This window comes from Nilaparvata lugens, chromosome 6 (genome assembly GCF_014356525.2).
Source record: "Nilaparvata lugens isolate BPH chromosome 6, ASM1435652v1, whole genome shotgun sequence".
Classification (NCBI taxonomy): Eukaryota; Metazoa; Arthropoda; class Insecta; order Hemiptera; family Delphacidae; genus Nilaparvata; species Nilaparvata lugens.
The window spans coordinates 52636894-52652896 of record NC_052509.1 but is presented as its reverse complement, the minus strand read 5'-3'; the positions used below and the strand labels follow the sequence as shown (position 1 = coordinate 52652896).

At 33.2% G+C, this 16003-nt stretch overlaps 1 protein-coding gene across 1 annotated transcript in view; it reads left to right on the top strand.

Annotated features, from left to right (window-relative positions):
* Positions 1–15698, top strand: part of LOC111057267 (peptide transporter family 1) — a 46978-nt gene extending 31280 nt beyond the window's left edge. Inside the window, exons 11-18 of the mRNA XM_039431485.1 lie at positions 1558–1664; positions 2853–2978; positions 5330–5461; positions 8997–9018; positions 11227–11385; positions 12168–12296; positions 13173–13277; positions 13747–15698. Of these exons, the coding sequence (XP_039287419.1) occupies positions 1558–1664; positions 2853–2978; positions 5330–5461; positions 8997–9018; positions 11227–11385; positions 12168–12296; positions 13173–13277; positions 13747–13914 (948 nt within the window). The 3' untranslated portion in view covers positions 13915–15698. The remainder of the gene's footprint in view (positions 1–1557; positions 1665–2852; positions 2979–5329; positions 5462–8996; positions 9019–11226; positions 11386–12167; positions 12297–13172; positions 13278–13746) is intronic.
* Positions 15699–16003: the final 305 nt, after the last annotated feature.

Below are 16003 nucleotides of genomic sequence, written 5' to 3'. Positions count from 1 at the left end.
GCCACGGGTAAACACTCTTCCCCTGAAAGTAAAAATCTCGCGAAAGAAGCAGAGGGTAAAGAATCAGGATAGAGGGAGAAGTGTAGGTCCGGTAACTCCACCTGTCAGTACGGCTACTGACCCCGACCCATATCCGACTGTAGCTAGTCCGCGTTGTAGCAATACTCAATTATTAGGAAACCTAGAGGGTGGAATAGGACATGCTAATAATATCATGCTCCTCAACTTCCGTCTAAGGTAGTTCACGTGAGGAAGCCAGCTAAGCTTACTGTCTACAATAATCCCCAAATACTTATACTCTGAGACTGCTTCAATTGTCTGACAACTACATTCTATGTTGGACACATCTCGACAGCAATTGTGCAGTCTAAGCTTCAGATTAGTGGGAGGTGCTCTATTCTTTTGCAGGTAAACTGGCATTACTTTAGTTTTAGAGATGTTCATGCTTAGAATATTTCCATCGAACCAATCCTTCAGCTGCAGCACACCTCTGGATGCTGTTTTGAAAACTTCCTGCCAACTTTCACCCTCAAAGTAGACAGCTGTATCGTCCGCAAAGAGCAGCATCCTTCCTACTACATTGGAGTTAATAATGTTGTTGATGTAGATTCTGTAGTTCTGTAGATTAGTAGTTCTGTGAACAGTAGACCTCGCGCAGTTATAAACCACAGCCTCCTCTAATACTGTCAGTAAATTATGTCCTGTCCTGTCATGTCGGCGAGATATTGGTGTGTAAACAATTAATGGCTGTTTGGGTTGTTATCTCGACAACGCTAATAATTTGTTGTAAACAACAACTATGCTACTATAAGCTTACCGAGTAGAAAGCACAGAAAAGTCGGGAGAAAATACTATGCTATTTCGAGTTATTAATTGCAAGCCTCATTGAATGCAATTAATAGTCCACACGACAGCTGATTTTTACCAAGTTTCATTGAGATATTAATTGCATGCGTTATTGCATGCAATTAATAATCCACTCGACAGCTTATTTATGATAAATAATTCTATAGTCCGATTTCTACGGTAATATTGGCGTTCGAAGGAGACTCCTTTTCCTTTTATATTATCCTTAAACTACAAAATTTCAAAAAACCTTATACGTCGATGCGAAATTCAAAAAGGAACATACCTGTCGAATTTCATGAAAATCTATTGCTGCGTTTCGCCGTAAATGCGGAGCATATAAACATAAAGAGAAATGCAAAACCGTAGACTTGAATCTTAGACCTCACTTCGCTCGGTCAATAAACGAAATTTGCAACGAACTGGTTGTTTATTTGAACAAAGAAACATACACAACAAATTCAATGTAAAAAATGAGAAGCCTAACGTAAGAGCCGAAGAAGCCTAATGTAAAGAATTACATCGAAATCGGTGGCAGACGTTTGTTTACAACGTTATGTGTGTATAGAAATATCTAGCCTCATTCATATCATGATTCAATCTATTAAAAATTCTTTCTCCTAGTAAATTTTGTGGAAATTATGCCGAAATGGAGCCTGTTTTGGAAGAAATTGATCGGAAGTACAAAAATGGTGTATTTTTTGTTTTCAGTCGCTGTCCTACCTAATAGTCGAAAGGAATGATTCCAATTACAATTTCTATCAGGTTCCTGGCTACGATAGGGTACAAAAATCGAAGAAGTCCAATCCAATTGTCAGGTGAGCGTCAAAACGTATTGGTTTGAAAGACTTACCGTTCAATAGGAACCTACCATGGTATCTCTTTCAGACACCAATAATTTCAATTGATTTGTTCTACTGATAATAAGTACCTTAATATCTCCTATTTATCTGTACAAACATTCCGCCTTTATATTTATTCATATATTCATGGTGTATGTTCAATTGCACATGATCGATACAATAATTTTACTCTACCATAAATGAAATATTCGTATACTCTATTGTGAGGTCCACGTTATAATGGCAGTGGAGAAAGATAGGAGATCAACGTTGCCAATCCTCTGTCTTGTCAATGCCTTCTATAGACGGTAGCTGATACAGGTTTATTGATGTAATATCAACTGTTCATTCTCGTTTAAAATGATAAATTATATTTTATTAAGCAAGAAATTATTTATTTATTTATTCCATTGTCATTACAGATCATAATTATAATAAATATAATATGATAGTCTTTAGTTTTGAAGTGGAAATTGGACTTTTTGAAGTGAAAGTGAAATCTTAACCTTATTCTTTTTTGAAACTTTTATTTGTAAAAATTTGGGAGAAGACAGTTTTGGGCTATGCCTGTTGTCTTCTCCCAAATTTTTACAAATAAAAGTTTCAAAAAAGAATAAGGTTAAGATTTCACTTTCACTTCAAAAAGTCCAATTTCCACTTCAAAACTAAAGACTAAACCAAAAATTTTGAATTATGATATTTAAAAACTGAAGAAGTTGTTTTTCATAATGAATTTTCATAACTAAGATGAAATATTTTGTCAATTACCTAATTATTAATTCTACATTGTTAAAAGACGATCTGGCAACAGAGCAAAGCGAGGAGATAGCGCTATCCGCTTTGTTGAATTATAGACAAGGATAGCAATACCATCGCTAATCAAACACTGCCATTATAACGTGGACCTCACTATAGTACATAATACGGTACACCGTACTGGATATCGGGTATGCCACACAGTGTCAGGCTTACAACATATAGGGGTCGGATGTATAAAAATTCATACAAATTGTATAAAACTTAGCATTGTATTCTTATCATTGTATAAAACAGTATTATTGTCTTGATGTTTCTTCAAGATTAAGCTTTCCTAAATCTCATTCGCATAATTATTAGCTTACTATTGATTTATGACTTTTCAAAATTGCTGGTTCAAATTTTCAGGATTCTTTATAGTGTATCAGAAACAACTGAGCTCACTTTGGTTAATGCTGAAATAACAGAAACCCTTCAGTTAGAAAGCGACAAAATTGCTATTCCTGTCAAGGAATTGAATGGAGAATCGCCCAAGTAAGTATATGTAAAAAAATTATGAAAAGTGGAATGAGTTCCATAACAAGTCAACTTTTTCAAGTAAATTTACAATGAATGAATATATTGACAAAAAATCAAAACTATTTTTTTAAATAATTATCAAATATTCTACAAAGACAAATTTTTAATTTGATAAATCTAGCCGTCAGATTTCATTTTTAATAAGTGTATAATATTCAAATATTGAAATCATAATTGATTATTTTACAAATTCGTTTTTGTTGAAACACCTGCTAATTATAAGCACGGTAGGATATACAGGGTGTTTCAGAAGTAGTGTCGAGAATTTTAGGGTATTGTACCTGGATGCTAGGAGACTACAAATGTCATATTTGAAGTGTCCAAAACTCAGCGGTTATCCTTATAGCTGCCATTTTGTTTTTTTCACTTAAACATTTTTATCTCAAGAACGAAATGTTGTATTGATCTGAAATTTGGCATGAATATTTATGCTATAAAGACTCAACTATAAAAAATAAAAAAAAATTTTTCGTTGAAATTTTTCAAAATGGCGGCCATTTTAAATTTTTGATGGCGAATATCTCGGAAACCGTCCATTTTACAAAAAATTTACAAGAGACAAAAAAGTTAGCAAATTTTTTCACGATTCCAATGATACCTAATTTATTAAGATTGGTCGAAGAATAACAGAGAAATTAATTTTTTCGTACTGCATGCATGACCACTTTTCACCATTTAAAGATCAATATTAATTTTTTTAATTCCAGATGTATTTAAGATGAAGCTTTGAAACTCGGTATGGCTCCATATGGGCACAGATGATTTTACAATGGTTTTCAGATGATAATGTTTGTCTTGTAAAAGTTGTCTCAGCCAAAGTTCTCATTTTTATTCATTCAAGAATCAAAAAAAATACAGATAGAACAAAAAATTTGCATTCAAAATACATTCCAACAGCTCATTGGGATGGCTGAACCGACAAGCGCGCGACCTAGCGGGAAGAATCGTACCTATATAACTTCGGTTCATTCAGCTAGAAACATTATTCAGATATTTATATTTATGGTTAACTAAAATTACCGAAAAATACTATGAGTAAACTAAAAAATGTTTATAAAATAACATAGACAACAGAAAATATTTTATTGTAGTATATTCCAATGTTATTTTATTAATTTTATTGACATGGATTTCGAACGGTAATTATTTAACCTGAAAATTCGAATTTCATAATGCTGTTTGCTACATTCTCATTGCTTGGAGTTGAAATAATTATTACTGTCAATAGAAAAGAAACATTATTTATTATTAAATGATGAGAAGTTATTATTTAATTATGATTTGGATAAACATTATTATTGTTTTGGATTTCTAGATTGGGATTCTATCATAAATATGTAGCCATATAGCCATTGATGATTCTTATCTAACCACAGACATTGTTACCAACTTAATTTTTATTTTCCTGCACTGGTGCTCCATATAACCTACTAACTATTTTGCGTTGTCATGCTGCAAATCTGGAGTATGCAAAGTAATACTTTGCGCACTAGAGCGGAAAAGTGATTCTTTGCAGCCTGCAATCAGTGCAGAAATGGCCACTTTTCAAGGTATCTGTAGGAAATAGTTATTTGTGCAACTAGTGTGCAAAGTGACAGTTTGCTGCACCAAAAGAAACGTTTACTGAGTAATGGTTTCTTGAGTGCAGCAAACAAACTTTGCGCACATATTTCACATTAATTTTTCCTACAGTTACCATTGAATATGAAAAGTGGGTAATTATGGGTAAAATACCTGAAATCCGTAAAATGTTTTTCTGTGTATTTTTATTATCAATAAAAACCTTAATTTATTTAATATTGAATAAAAATAATTAAATTAATGTAGGCACATAATGGCAAGGCAACGCCGTTCTCCACTGCCATATTATAACGTGGACCACAGTCAGTGTTACCAACTTAATTTTGATTTTCCTGCACTGGTGCTCCATATAACCTACTACCTATTTTGTGTTGTCATGCTGCAAATCTGGAATACGCAAAGTAATACTTTGCGCACTAGAGTGGAAAAGTGATTCTTTGCGGCCTGCAATCAGTGCAGAAATGGTCACTTTTCTAGGTATCTGTAGGAAAAATATCATGATCACTTTCCATAGAAAATATGCATCATGTATAAAGCCCGTAGATACATATACTGAGTTCAGACATATATCTCAGCTAGAAGATCTATATGCTAACTAAAATGAATTCATTATTTTCACTATGAAAAAAAACTTCACTATGGAATTTCACAATTATTTTAGGCAATAACTAAAGATCAACTTTTTGTCGAAGTTTTTTTTTTTAAATTAAATTTTTGCATTACAGCTTCAAGGTGTACGTAGCTGGAAAGCAATTGGAAGATATAACTTTGAATGCTGGGGGTGTCTACTCTCTTCTATTGGTTGAAACAAATGGACAATATGTAAGTATGAATAATTTCAATTTCATTGGAATATTGTACTAGATTAGGCTAGATTTGTTAGATTGTCCTCACGGGTACTCTCAAGTATTTGAGAACGTATTTCAATGTTGAGTATCTTCATCATTCTGTCATTGATGAGGATATTACTTTTATATTTTCTTGAAAATTATTCCAATCTCAAGTTTCCATGAATGAGCCAAGCTACCTCCAACTATTATTATTTATTCAAATTCTATAATCTATTTATTCAAAATTTATCTCAGATAATTATTATTTTGATTGTTCATTTACATTTGGCGTGGATTTAATTATCCCAGTTACTTAATTACTTATATATACATATTTGTCGTATATACTACCTATTTATACATTTGTCTCAGGAAGTTCATTTTATTATTTTGACTGCAATATCACAGACAGATAAGGCGCTAACAAACTCTGATAGTCTAAAGATGGAATAGTATTTAGACTTAACTCTTATAGTGTCTTTTGAGAACCTAAATTCTCAGACAACTATAATTAAGTTTGGAAATCATGCGAGACCCCGATGGTGGAGGGGTTAGTGAAATTTCTAGTACCATTCCAGTGGTGAGGAATCCGAAATGAAAATCATTTGACGATTGATTGCCTCTATATTAAATATTTAAATTCAAACAACACTTTACAATAAATACTTTCTTCAATTAAAGATTATCTTTGTCTTTAAGAGACCAAATTTACGTCTTTAAGAGACCAAAATTTAAGGGACACATTGAATTCTGGTGGGGAAAGATCAAGTACTCATCTTGTAGTTGTCGTCGCGATGTCCGGAGTCCCTGGCGGAGATGGATAAGGGTGAAGATGATTAGTCGTCCTCCAGGAATGTTCAGGCGTCGTGGCGACAGATCCAAAAGGGAGTTAGTCTTGTTCTCTCCTCATCAGCGTTCAATGACGTACGATTCCATCCATGGTTGGAAGAAGTCGCCAGCCCTTTTACAATGGAAATTCTCAGCCCGATACAGAAACCTGATGACAAATTTACAACAGAATTAGAAACATAATAATTACCAATATCTAATAGGATTGTATTCAATTGATGATCTAGGTAGATCATCAAATAAATACAATTCACCGCTTCCTATGAGGAAATAAATAATATTATTAACATAAATAAATCACTTCACAAATAATGATAAAGTATATTCAATGACAATAATAAAATACTCACCCAAAAGGGGTATTGAAGATCCAATTATAGAGGGAATCAATCGTCATTTATTAATACAAAGCTATCCCTTCTCAAAAGCTATTACTGTAAAGGGGGACTTTACTCCTAAATATTACTCTTAGCCTACATTTAAAGTAACTTCAAAGATGTCCGATTCACTTGGACAATCAATCTCCTGGAGAGAATGAGAATGTACCCCCAAACGAAAACATTATTGGAAATTGAAAGAAAATGTCAAGAAACAGTTAACACTCTGACAGCTGGAATTAGAATGATCGCTCTCCTAGTTTTCAGAGGCTTCCAGACTGATCAGTTCTACCATAATTACTTAAAATATTTACCCGATCGCCTGTGAATTTCTCTTCGCCCACTCTCTTTCTCCTCAGTAAATAAGGAAGGTGATACGTTCAAGCAAGAAGGAAACTAGGAGAGAAAAGTTATTTCCCTTTTGCAAGTTTAGAACTATGGGATTGATTCAGCATACTTCTGGCGTCTAGATCTGTCGTGAGAATAGATAATTCCAAGTGGGATCGTGGGAATCAAGGACTTTAATAAGATTCTGATCATAATTATAACGATTTTAGAAATGCTGGCTAAGTTGCCAATGAACAAGAATAAATTCACTATCTTCATGGGAACTGAAAACTACTAACTTAAGATAGAATAAATTCCATTTAATAACTCAAAATTTTGGTACAGATTCTCCCCCCTTAAAGGAAGTTGGACGCCAATGAAAAAAACTACCAAAATTTTGAAAGGTGAGCGCGCCAATTGAAAGGGTGTGGGGAGAATCCACAGCATTCGGAGTCAGTCGAACGAAGAAAAGCGCGGGCCCAGCGCAATCTAGCGTCGTTGACTGGTTTTCCGAGCAACACTTACTACTACCGTACTACAAGTCATGAAGGTTGTGAGAGAGAGTGTGCGAGAGTAACTTACGTCGAATGCAGTCAGAGAAAATTGGATTGACTCTGTCTGGATCCTATTCTCTCTGAACGGAGCTAGCCGTTCGAAGTCAACATTACACAAATTACTCATCTAACGGTATCATAATATCAACAAAATCATCATGAAACCTTACTAGAACAATGAACTAGCCTACTCTGAGAATTATCGATATATCAAGCTTTTCATTCAATACTTAATCTAGTTACACATTAACACTACTATCCTATTTCTATATTGCCAATGAACACTATAGTACCTGAATAAAATACTACAACCTAACTGAATAATCATACTTGAGTACACAATAATAAACTGATTATGCCTTATTCACAACGATATAGTTTAATTGATTATATATAAAAACTTGATATTATATAAGGTTATACTCCAATTACGCTTAATTTAATAATTCTACTTATTTATCCTATTTTACCCATATCTTCCTAATATTCTTATCACTATAATCATGGCCATGAACTTATATTACTACCTAGGAAATTTCTCTCTTGTTTATAGTCGACTTTCAATTATTACAACTTCAAAGACATGATACCACAGTCACGAAATTCAGATGCGTCCACCTGATTTCTTATGTGTCTCCTGTAATAATGCTCTTATCTAATTTCAATTGTGATACATGTGCACGTCGTATGAATGTATTTCCATCCATGGAAAATAACTTTACAGATACAGGTGAAGTCCATTCTTTTATTATGAATGGGCCAGACCATCTTTGTGCTAACTTTGCCGAAATTTTATCAACAGCTCTACTAATGGATTAGCTTTTAGGAAAACTCTATCATTAGTTTTGAAAGGGATTCTACTTCTTTGTAGTCAAATCTTCCTTCGCTTTACTCTGCGATTTTAAGAGGTTTTCATGAGCTTGTTTCCACAATTTTTCTCGTATTTTCACTGAATTTCTGGGCAGTATTTCATCTATTACCCATATATTCGTGAATGGGTGAGTTGGTTTATGCCTGAATATCAACTCATAAGGAGTATACTTACTACTTTCATGGAAGCTACAATTAAATGCTAGAGGTAACCAACCGAGTGGTACATCCCATTTTGTGTGGTCATGAGAAGGGAATGCAATACGTGCAGATTTCATATTAGCTGGAGAAGGAGGCCTACTCTTAACTTGTTTACTTTGCAAATCTACAGTACGAGCAATGATAGAAGGCAACATATTTATCATTTCATACAACAAGGTCATTGATTTTCCTTGTCTATCTTATGTTATTGTTGGAAAGGCGTTCAAAGATTGTTCAATCACTGAAATGAAATGAAGAGTCTTCTATTCTAATTTCACAATTTCTTTTCTAGTCAGTTCCGACATTGATTCAAGTTCTTCCAATAAATATAGAATTCGAGAGCTAATTTCCTTTATTGTGCTATGAGATCTTAACGTTTCATAGACACTTGTCTACGTTCAGTGAGGTCAGCGATCTTTTGTCTAACAAAGTTCTCAGACAATCAACTGTCTGACTTTGCATTTCCGATCTATCTAAACCTAGGATTTCCAATTCGAACAGAAGTTCATCTTTTACTAATACATCTGGGTTAATTTTATGAGACAAAAATGAATTAATTACACGGTTACTTGTTAATGCCGTTTTCACTATCTCCAGTGTAACCGCCATGTTATCCTATTATAATCAAATCTACTAATTATTAATACTTATTACTTCTACACAATTGAAAAGCTTGATAATTCAATATCACTAAAATTTTTTCTACTTTAGATAAATTAATGGAACCTGATAGTCTGGAAACAGCTACTCATTAAATCACTTTAAAATTTCATTAATTTAATAATATTCCATCAGAATTCAATTTTCCCATTTCAAATTTAAATTTCCAATTCCAACACAAAAATATAGGACCAGAAAATTCACTAATTAACCACGCTCTGCAACCAATTTTATAGTGTCTTTTGAGAACCTAAATTCTCAGACAACTATAATTAAGTTTGGAAATCATGCGAGACCCCGATGGTGGAGGGGTTAGTGAAATTTCTAGTACCATTCCAGTGGTGAGGAATCCGAAATAAAAATCATTTGACGATTGATTGCCTCTATATTGAATATTTAAATTCAAACAACACTTTACAATAAATACTTTCTTCAATTAAAGATTATCTTTGTCTTTAAGAGACCAAATTTACATCTTTAAGAGACCAAAATTTAAGGGACACATTGAATTCTGGTGGGGAAAGATCAAGTACTCATCTTGTAGTTGTCGTCGCGATGTCCGGAGTCCCTGGCGGAGATGGATAAAGGGTGAAGATGATTAGTCGTCCTCCAGGAATGTTCAGGCGTCGTGGCGACAGATCCAAAAGGGATTTGTCTTGTTCTCTCCTCATCAGCGTTCAATGACGTACGATTCCATCCATGGTTGGAAGAAGTCGCCGGCCCTTTTACAATGGAAATTCTCAGCCCGATACAGAAACCTGATGACAAATTTACAACAGAATTAGAAACATAATAATTACCAATATCTAATAGGATTGTATTCAATTGATGATCTAGGTAGATCATCAAATAAATACAATTCACCGCTTCCTATGAGGAAATAATATTATTAACATACACAAATCAAAAATGATAAATTATATTCAATGACAATAATAAAAATACTCACCCAAAAGGGGTATTGAAGATCCAAAGTATAGAGGGAATCAATCGTCATTTATTAATACAAAGCTATCCCATTCTCAAAAGCTATTACTGTAAAGGGGGACTTTACTCCTAAATATTACTCTTAGCCTACATTTAAAGTAACTTCAAAAGATGTCCGATTCACTTGGACAATCAATCTCCTGGAGAGAATGAGAATGTACCCCCAAACGAAAAAATTATTGGAAATTGAAAGAAAATGTCAAGAAACAGTTAACACTCTGACAGCTAGGATTAGAATGATCGCTCTCCTAGTTTTCAGAGGCTCCCAGACTGATCAGTTTTACCATCATACTTAAAAATATTTACCCGATCACCTGTGAATTTCTCTTCGCCCACTCTCTTTCTCCTCAGTAAATAAGGAAGGTGATACGTTCAAGCAAGAAGGAAACTAGTAGTTTAGGGTATTGTGAACAAAGCCGACTTCGCGTCAGTTGGCTCCACCCTGCCAGAGAGTTGTTACAGGCATTTTGTGATGCGTCAGCGTTAAAAATGCGGCTCTCTCTCGTGAAAGAAGTGTGACAACGACGAAAAGTAAATGCTTTTGAAGAATGGAAATGTTTCGTACTCGAACACGCAAAGACTCATCTCCAATGATAACATTTCCTTGAAAGCCTGGGCCCTCTTCAAACTGCGTTGCTTGAGTGAGCACTGTATTTTGAACTCTGACGCGTCACAAAAATGCCTCTAACAACTCTCCGGCAGGATGGAGCTAACTGGCGTGAAGTCGACTGTGTTCACAATACTCCAAACAACTAGTCTCCCATCGCCGCATCACTCTGGAATGTACAATGGCGTCGGAAAAAGTATAATTGTCGTTACTTTCCAGACAGAATATGCATAATGTATAAAGCCCCTAGATACATATATACTGAGTTCAGACATATATCTCAGCTAGAAGATCTATATGCTAACTAAAATGAATTCATTATTTTCAAAAAGACTTCACTATGGAATTTCACAATTTTAGGCCATAACTGAAGATCAACTTTTTGTCGAAGTTTTTTTTTCAACTAAATTTTTGCATTACAGCTTCAAGGTGTACGTAGCTGGAAAGCAATTGGAAGATATAACTTTGAATGCTGGGGGTGTCTACTCTCTTCTATTGGTTGAAACAAATGGACAATATGTAAGTATGAATAATTTCAATTTCATTGGAATATTGTACTAGATTAGGCTAGATTTGTTAGATTGTCCTCAGGGGTACTCTCAAGTATTTGAGAACGTATTTCAATGTTGAGTATTTTCATCATTCTGTCATTGATGAGGATATTACTTTTATATCTTCTTGAAAATTATTCCAATCTCAAGTTTCCATGAATGAGCCAAGCTAACTCCAACTATTATTATTTATTCAAATTCTATAATCTATTTATTCAAAATTTATCTCAGATAATTATTATTTTGATTGTTCATTTACATTTGGCGTGGATTTAATTATCCCAGTTACTTAATTAGTTATATATACATATTTGTCGTATATACTATTTATACATTTGTCTCAGGAAGTTCATTTTATTATTTTGACTGCGATATCACAGACAGATAAGGCGCTAACAAACTCTGATAGTCTAAAGATGGAATAGTATTTAGACTTAACTCTCACCAAGCGAATTTTAGATTATTTTACCATCTCATTATCACAGTACAAGCATAAGTAAATACTTTAGTGTGCATGAACCAGCAAACAATCGGAAAAACAATAGTTGTTCCAAGATGACAAAAACTTCTTGACAAAGGGTTTATAATTTCGCTGAATTAAAAACAGAAATTAGTTTCCCCTGAATGGGTACTAACATCTTTACTATACCAAGGCACTCATATTATTTTCAACATGAGAGTACATTGTAATTTCAGAAGAAGAATATTTTAATTCAACAACAATTGACTGATATTCATTTTGTTTTTCAGAAACTGAGTTTGATCACAATCACAGAGCCCAATAATGTGCACATTCTCTGGCAGATACCCCAATATATCATTGTAACCGCTGCTGAAATCATGTTCTCTATCACAGGCCTGAAATTTGCATTCACTCAGGTAATAAATAATTCATAAATAATATTGAAATAAGTTCAATAATTATATTGAATAGGAATAACTTCTTAGAGTAGATCTTTATCACAATTTGAATTTCATATAAGGTTTATAAGCCAGTAATTTAAAAATAATTTTTAAATGAAAATTAATTAATATAGTGCTTGAATATAATAGATTATATTACCAAGAGTTCAGGTAATCTTAGGTACTCAGGTACCAAGTACCAGATACTTTAATAGGCACTGATAGTGGTTAAGTGATGAAATTGTCAACATTTTCCACTTTCAAAAATCCACAAGTACCATCATACAAATTCAAGAATGGCTTCAGGTGAAGATTTTTTATAATTAGTAAACTGAAATGAAAAGGTTTTGTTTCATCACATACATCTTGAGCGATTAATTCAAAAACTATAATATTAATCATTCTATAGTGAATGAACAACTTACACAGGGCGGGGAAAAGGAATTTACGTATTTTTGTTGATAGTCCTGACTGCTGAAGAAAACTGACTTAATATCTAAGTATCTACTTGTGAAAAAGTAGATTCGTATGGTTTTTGTTGGTAGAGAGTCCCTTGCGGGAAGGTCCCATCTCGTCTGAATATATAATTCAAGCCGTCAATGGGTCTTTTCAGCCAGGACCGACAATTTAACTACTAGAATTATCTCTTATTATATGATCTATGATATACTTCAGCCGGGACTGACAGTTTATCTACTAGTATATCTCTTATTTTAGGATCGATGATATACTCGTATATAGCATACTGTAAAGGATTTCTTGATCAAAAATAGATTTAAATTGTATCTTGATTCAGAAATTTATTATTGAAAATTAATTTTATCAATAATTTTCTTTATCCGTGTTATTCAGGCACCAGAGGCAATGAAGTCCGTCTTGACTGCTGCATGGCTTTTGACAACATCTTTGGGAAGTTGCATTGTAATCCTGGTCGCTAAAATTGGTCTTGAAAGCAGGGTAAGTTATACTCAAATCAATTGATATTTATTCCACCTACTATCTAAAGTAGTATTCTACTGCCTAAAACCAAAGAGAAAATATGTAGTTTATGTAACCTTTTATTATCCGTCTACGCTAAACTTAATACCAAGGAACTACTTTTTCCTGAGAGAGTACGGAAAGTAATCACTGTTAGATTAACGTGGTATAGGCAATCACCACCTTGGATTACAGAAAAGTATCAAGTTCAAATTATTATGTGGAATATAAAGCAACTCTTGTAAACGTTTCCTCTAAAAATGATGCCCATGACTTCTCTGCTTTATCCGAGCAGATAGATTTTCTTTCTGTCTTGTAATTGTGTTGTGGAGGGGGGATGAAAGAAGCAATTGAATTAAAAACCTCATCTGTGACCTGTGATATCTATCATGCCATTTTATAGAAACTTTCCATTTTTAATCCCTATCTCTGTTTTAATTTTTTTCAGGCAAATGAATTTTTCCTGTTCGCTGGTTTAATGGTACTAGTTATGGGACTATTTACATTATTGGCAGCTCGCTACACATACGTTGACATAAATTCGCCAAAAGAGCATCTAGAAACATCGAAATTTGATAAAGAAATCGATAACAGGATAAATGGCTCAGAAACGTGACACTAGACTAATGCTATTAATAGAGTATTAAAAAACGTTTCTCCTCACGATTGAGATGCAGTTCAAGAACCCGTCAATCATGATATTAAATCTCATCCAAGTTGATGAGTGAACTCAAATCTTAATGGATCTTGTCTGTTGTGAACAGTTCGTAACGACAATGGGCGGTTTTACGCTTACCGATTGACGGCCGACATTTTTTATTGACCAACACTCAGAATTATTGTCCTCCAATTGATTAATTTTCACCAACAGTTGATTCTCAGTCAATCTGAGGACAATTACTCTGAGTGTCAGCCGATAGTCGGTAAGTGTAAGAACGGCTAAGCACTCTGGTTCAGAATCAATGCAAACTGATCACAATAGCATGGCATAGTTGGTGTTGAACAATGTATAATAATATATAGAATAATCATTTTATAATTTTGGAGCCTCTGCAATGTCACTTCAATGTTAAAGTATTTAACTTCTAAACTATTAAACATAACTATTGCCAAAATTCAATGTCACTAAAGTATTCTCGTTTATAGGACTCATAGGCAATTGATAGATCGTGAACTTTTTACTGTTTCCACAAACATATCTCTCATAATATAGTGGTACCTAGCTTGGAATTTATAAGTTCCATTGATAATGGATATTTTTGAATCTCTATTATGTTATAAAAGTGTCGCCACCTGGAACTCCATTGTCATTTCTTTTAAAAATAGAATCGTAACTTAGATAATTGTGTTATCTTAAATATTTTTGTTCAAGACTGAATAAATATAGTGATATTATTGTAGTTGTACAATGGTAACTTCTCATCAGATGCTGGTATTTATGATCTTGAAATATTAATAATGTACAGTACAATATTATAGTTTTGTTATTTATTTGTATTATTTAGGTTTGAATTCATCACATCTTAAAACCCATTTTAAGAGCGAGTATTTCTCTTCTGGGGCCATATTATTTGTATACACTTCTAACTACTATATTGAATAGCCTAGTGGATTTAATTTTATTTATTAAGATTTAGTATTTAAATATTTTTAAGAAGGTAGGCTACTTACGAATTCAACGATCATGCACAGCATAGGGAAATCTATAACTATCTCATATAAAATTATTTTCATAATCGGGAATGTGATATCCTTTTTCAAAATTGAGTAGAAAGTAATTGGGTAGCCTATTAACTCAGTAAATATTAAGCTATTTTACTAATAACATGTTATATGAGTTAATATCAGTCATTTAATTGCTAGAAACATTAATGAGTGAAAAGCACCAATAAAAAATGTAATGAAGTTCTGATTTGAGAATTTCAATTTTTTTAAATTAGGCTTGTCTGAGTCTGAAGATTTTATCAATGCCAGATTTTTGGCAGAACTCAATATCTTTTAAATAAATTTGAATGACATTTTTCGTTATAAATTATTTAAAAGATATTGAGTTCTGCCAAAAATCTGGCATTGATAAAATCTTCAGACTTAATAATTTATAACAAAAAATGTCATTTAAATTTATTTGGAGATCAATATTCTAGGCCTATCATTCTTATTCATTTTACAATCAGGAATCTAGATGTGATTTGATGAGTGAATATTTCGCTGACAAGGAATTAATTTTTGGAAACTTGAATCTGCCGGCTTCAAACAAATTTTTATCAAAGTAACGAAGTTCTAGAATTGTATACAAATAAGAAAAAATAATTCAATATTCTGTTTTATAAATAGAAAATTTGTAAACATTTATTGTACCCAAGTTTCATTTATGAATAAAGATTATTATTGTGACCCTGGCTCTAGTGTTATATATTTTCCCTACAGGCTTACATTCCTATAATCCTACCCTAAGAGACAAATTTAAAATAAAGGGCATATTTCCAGCGACCTCTGACCAGGGTTGCCAACTTTTCTTAAGGAAAAATCGGGACCGGGGGTCTGGAACATCCCCCCCCCCAAGCTAAAGGGGTGTCCGAGGGCCCTCAAATTAAAAAAATAGATGTCCAATACTGACGTTTTAAGGCATTTTAGAGACCAATTTGAACAACTAAATAAGTTTTTTGATTTATAGAATAGAATTACAGTACCCTTTTAAATTAATA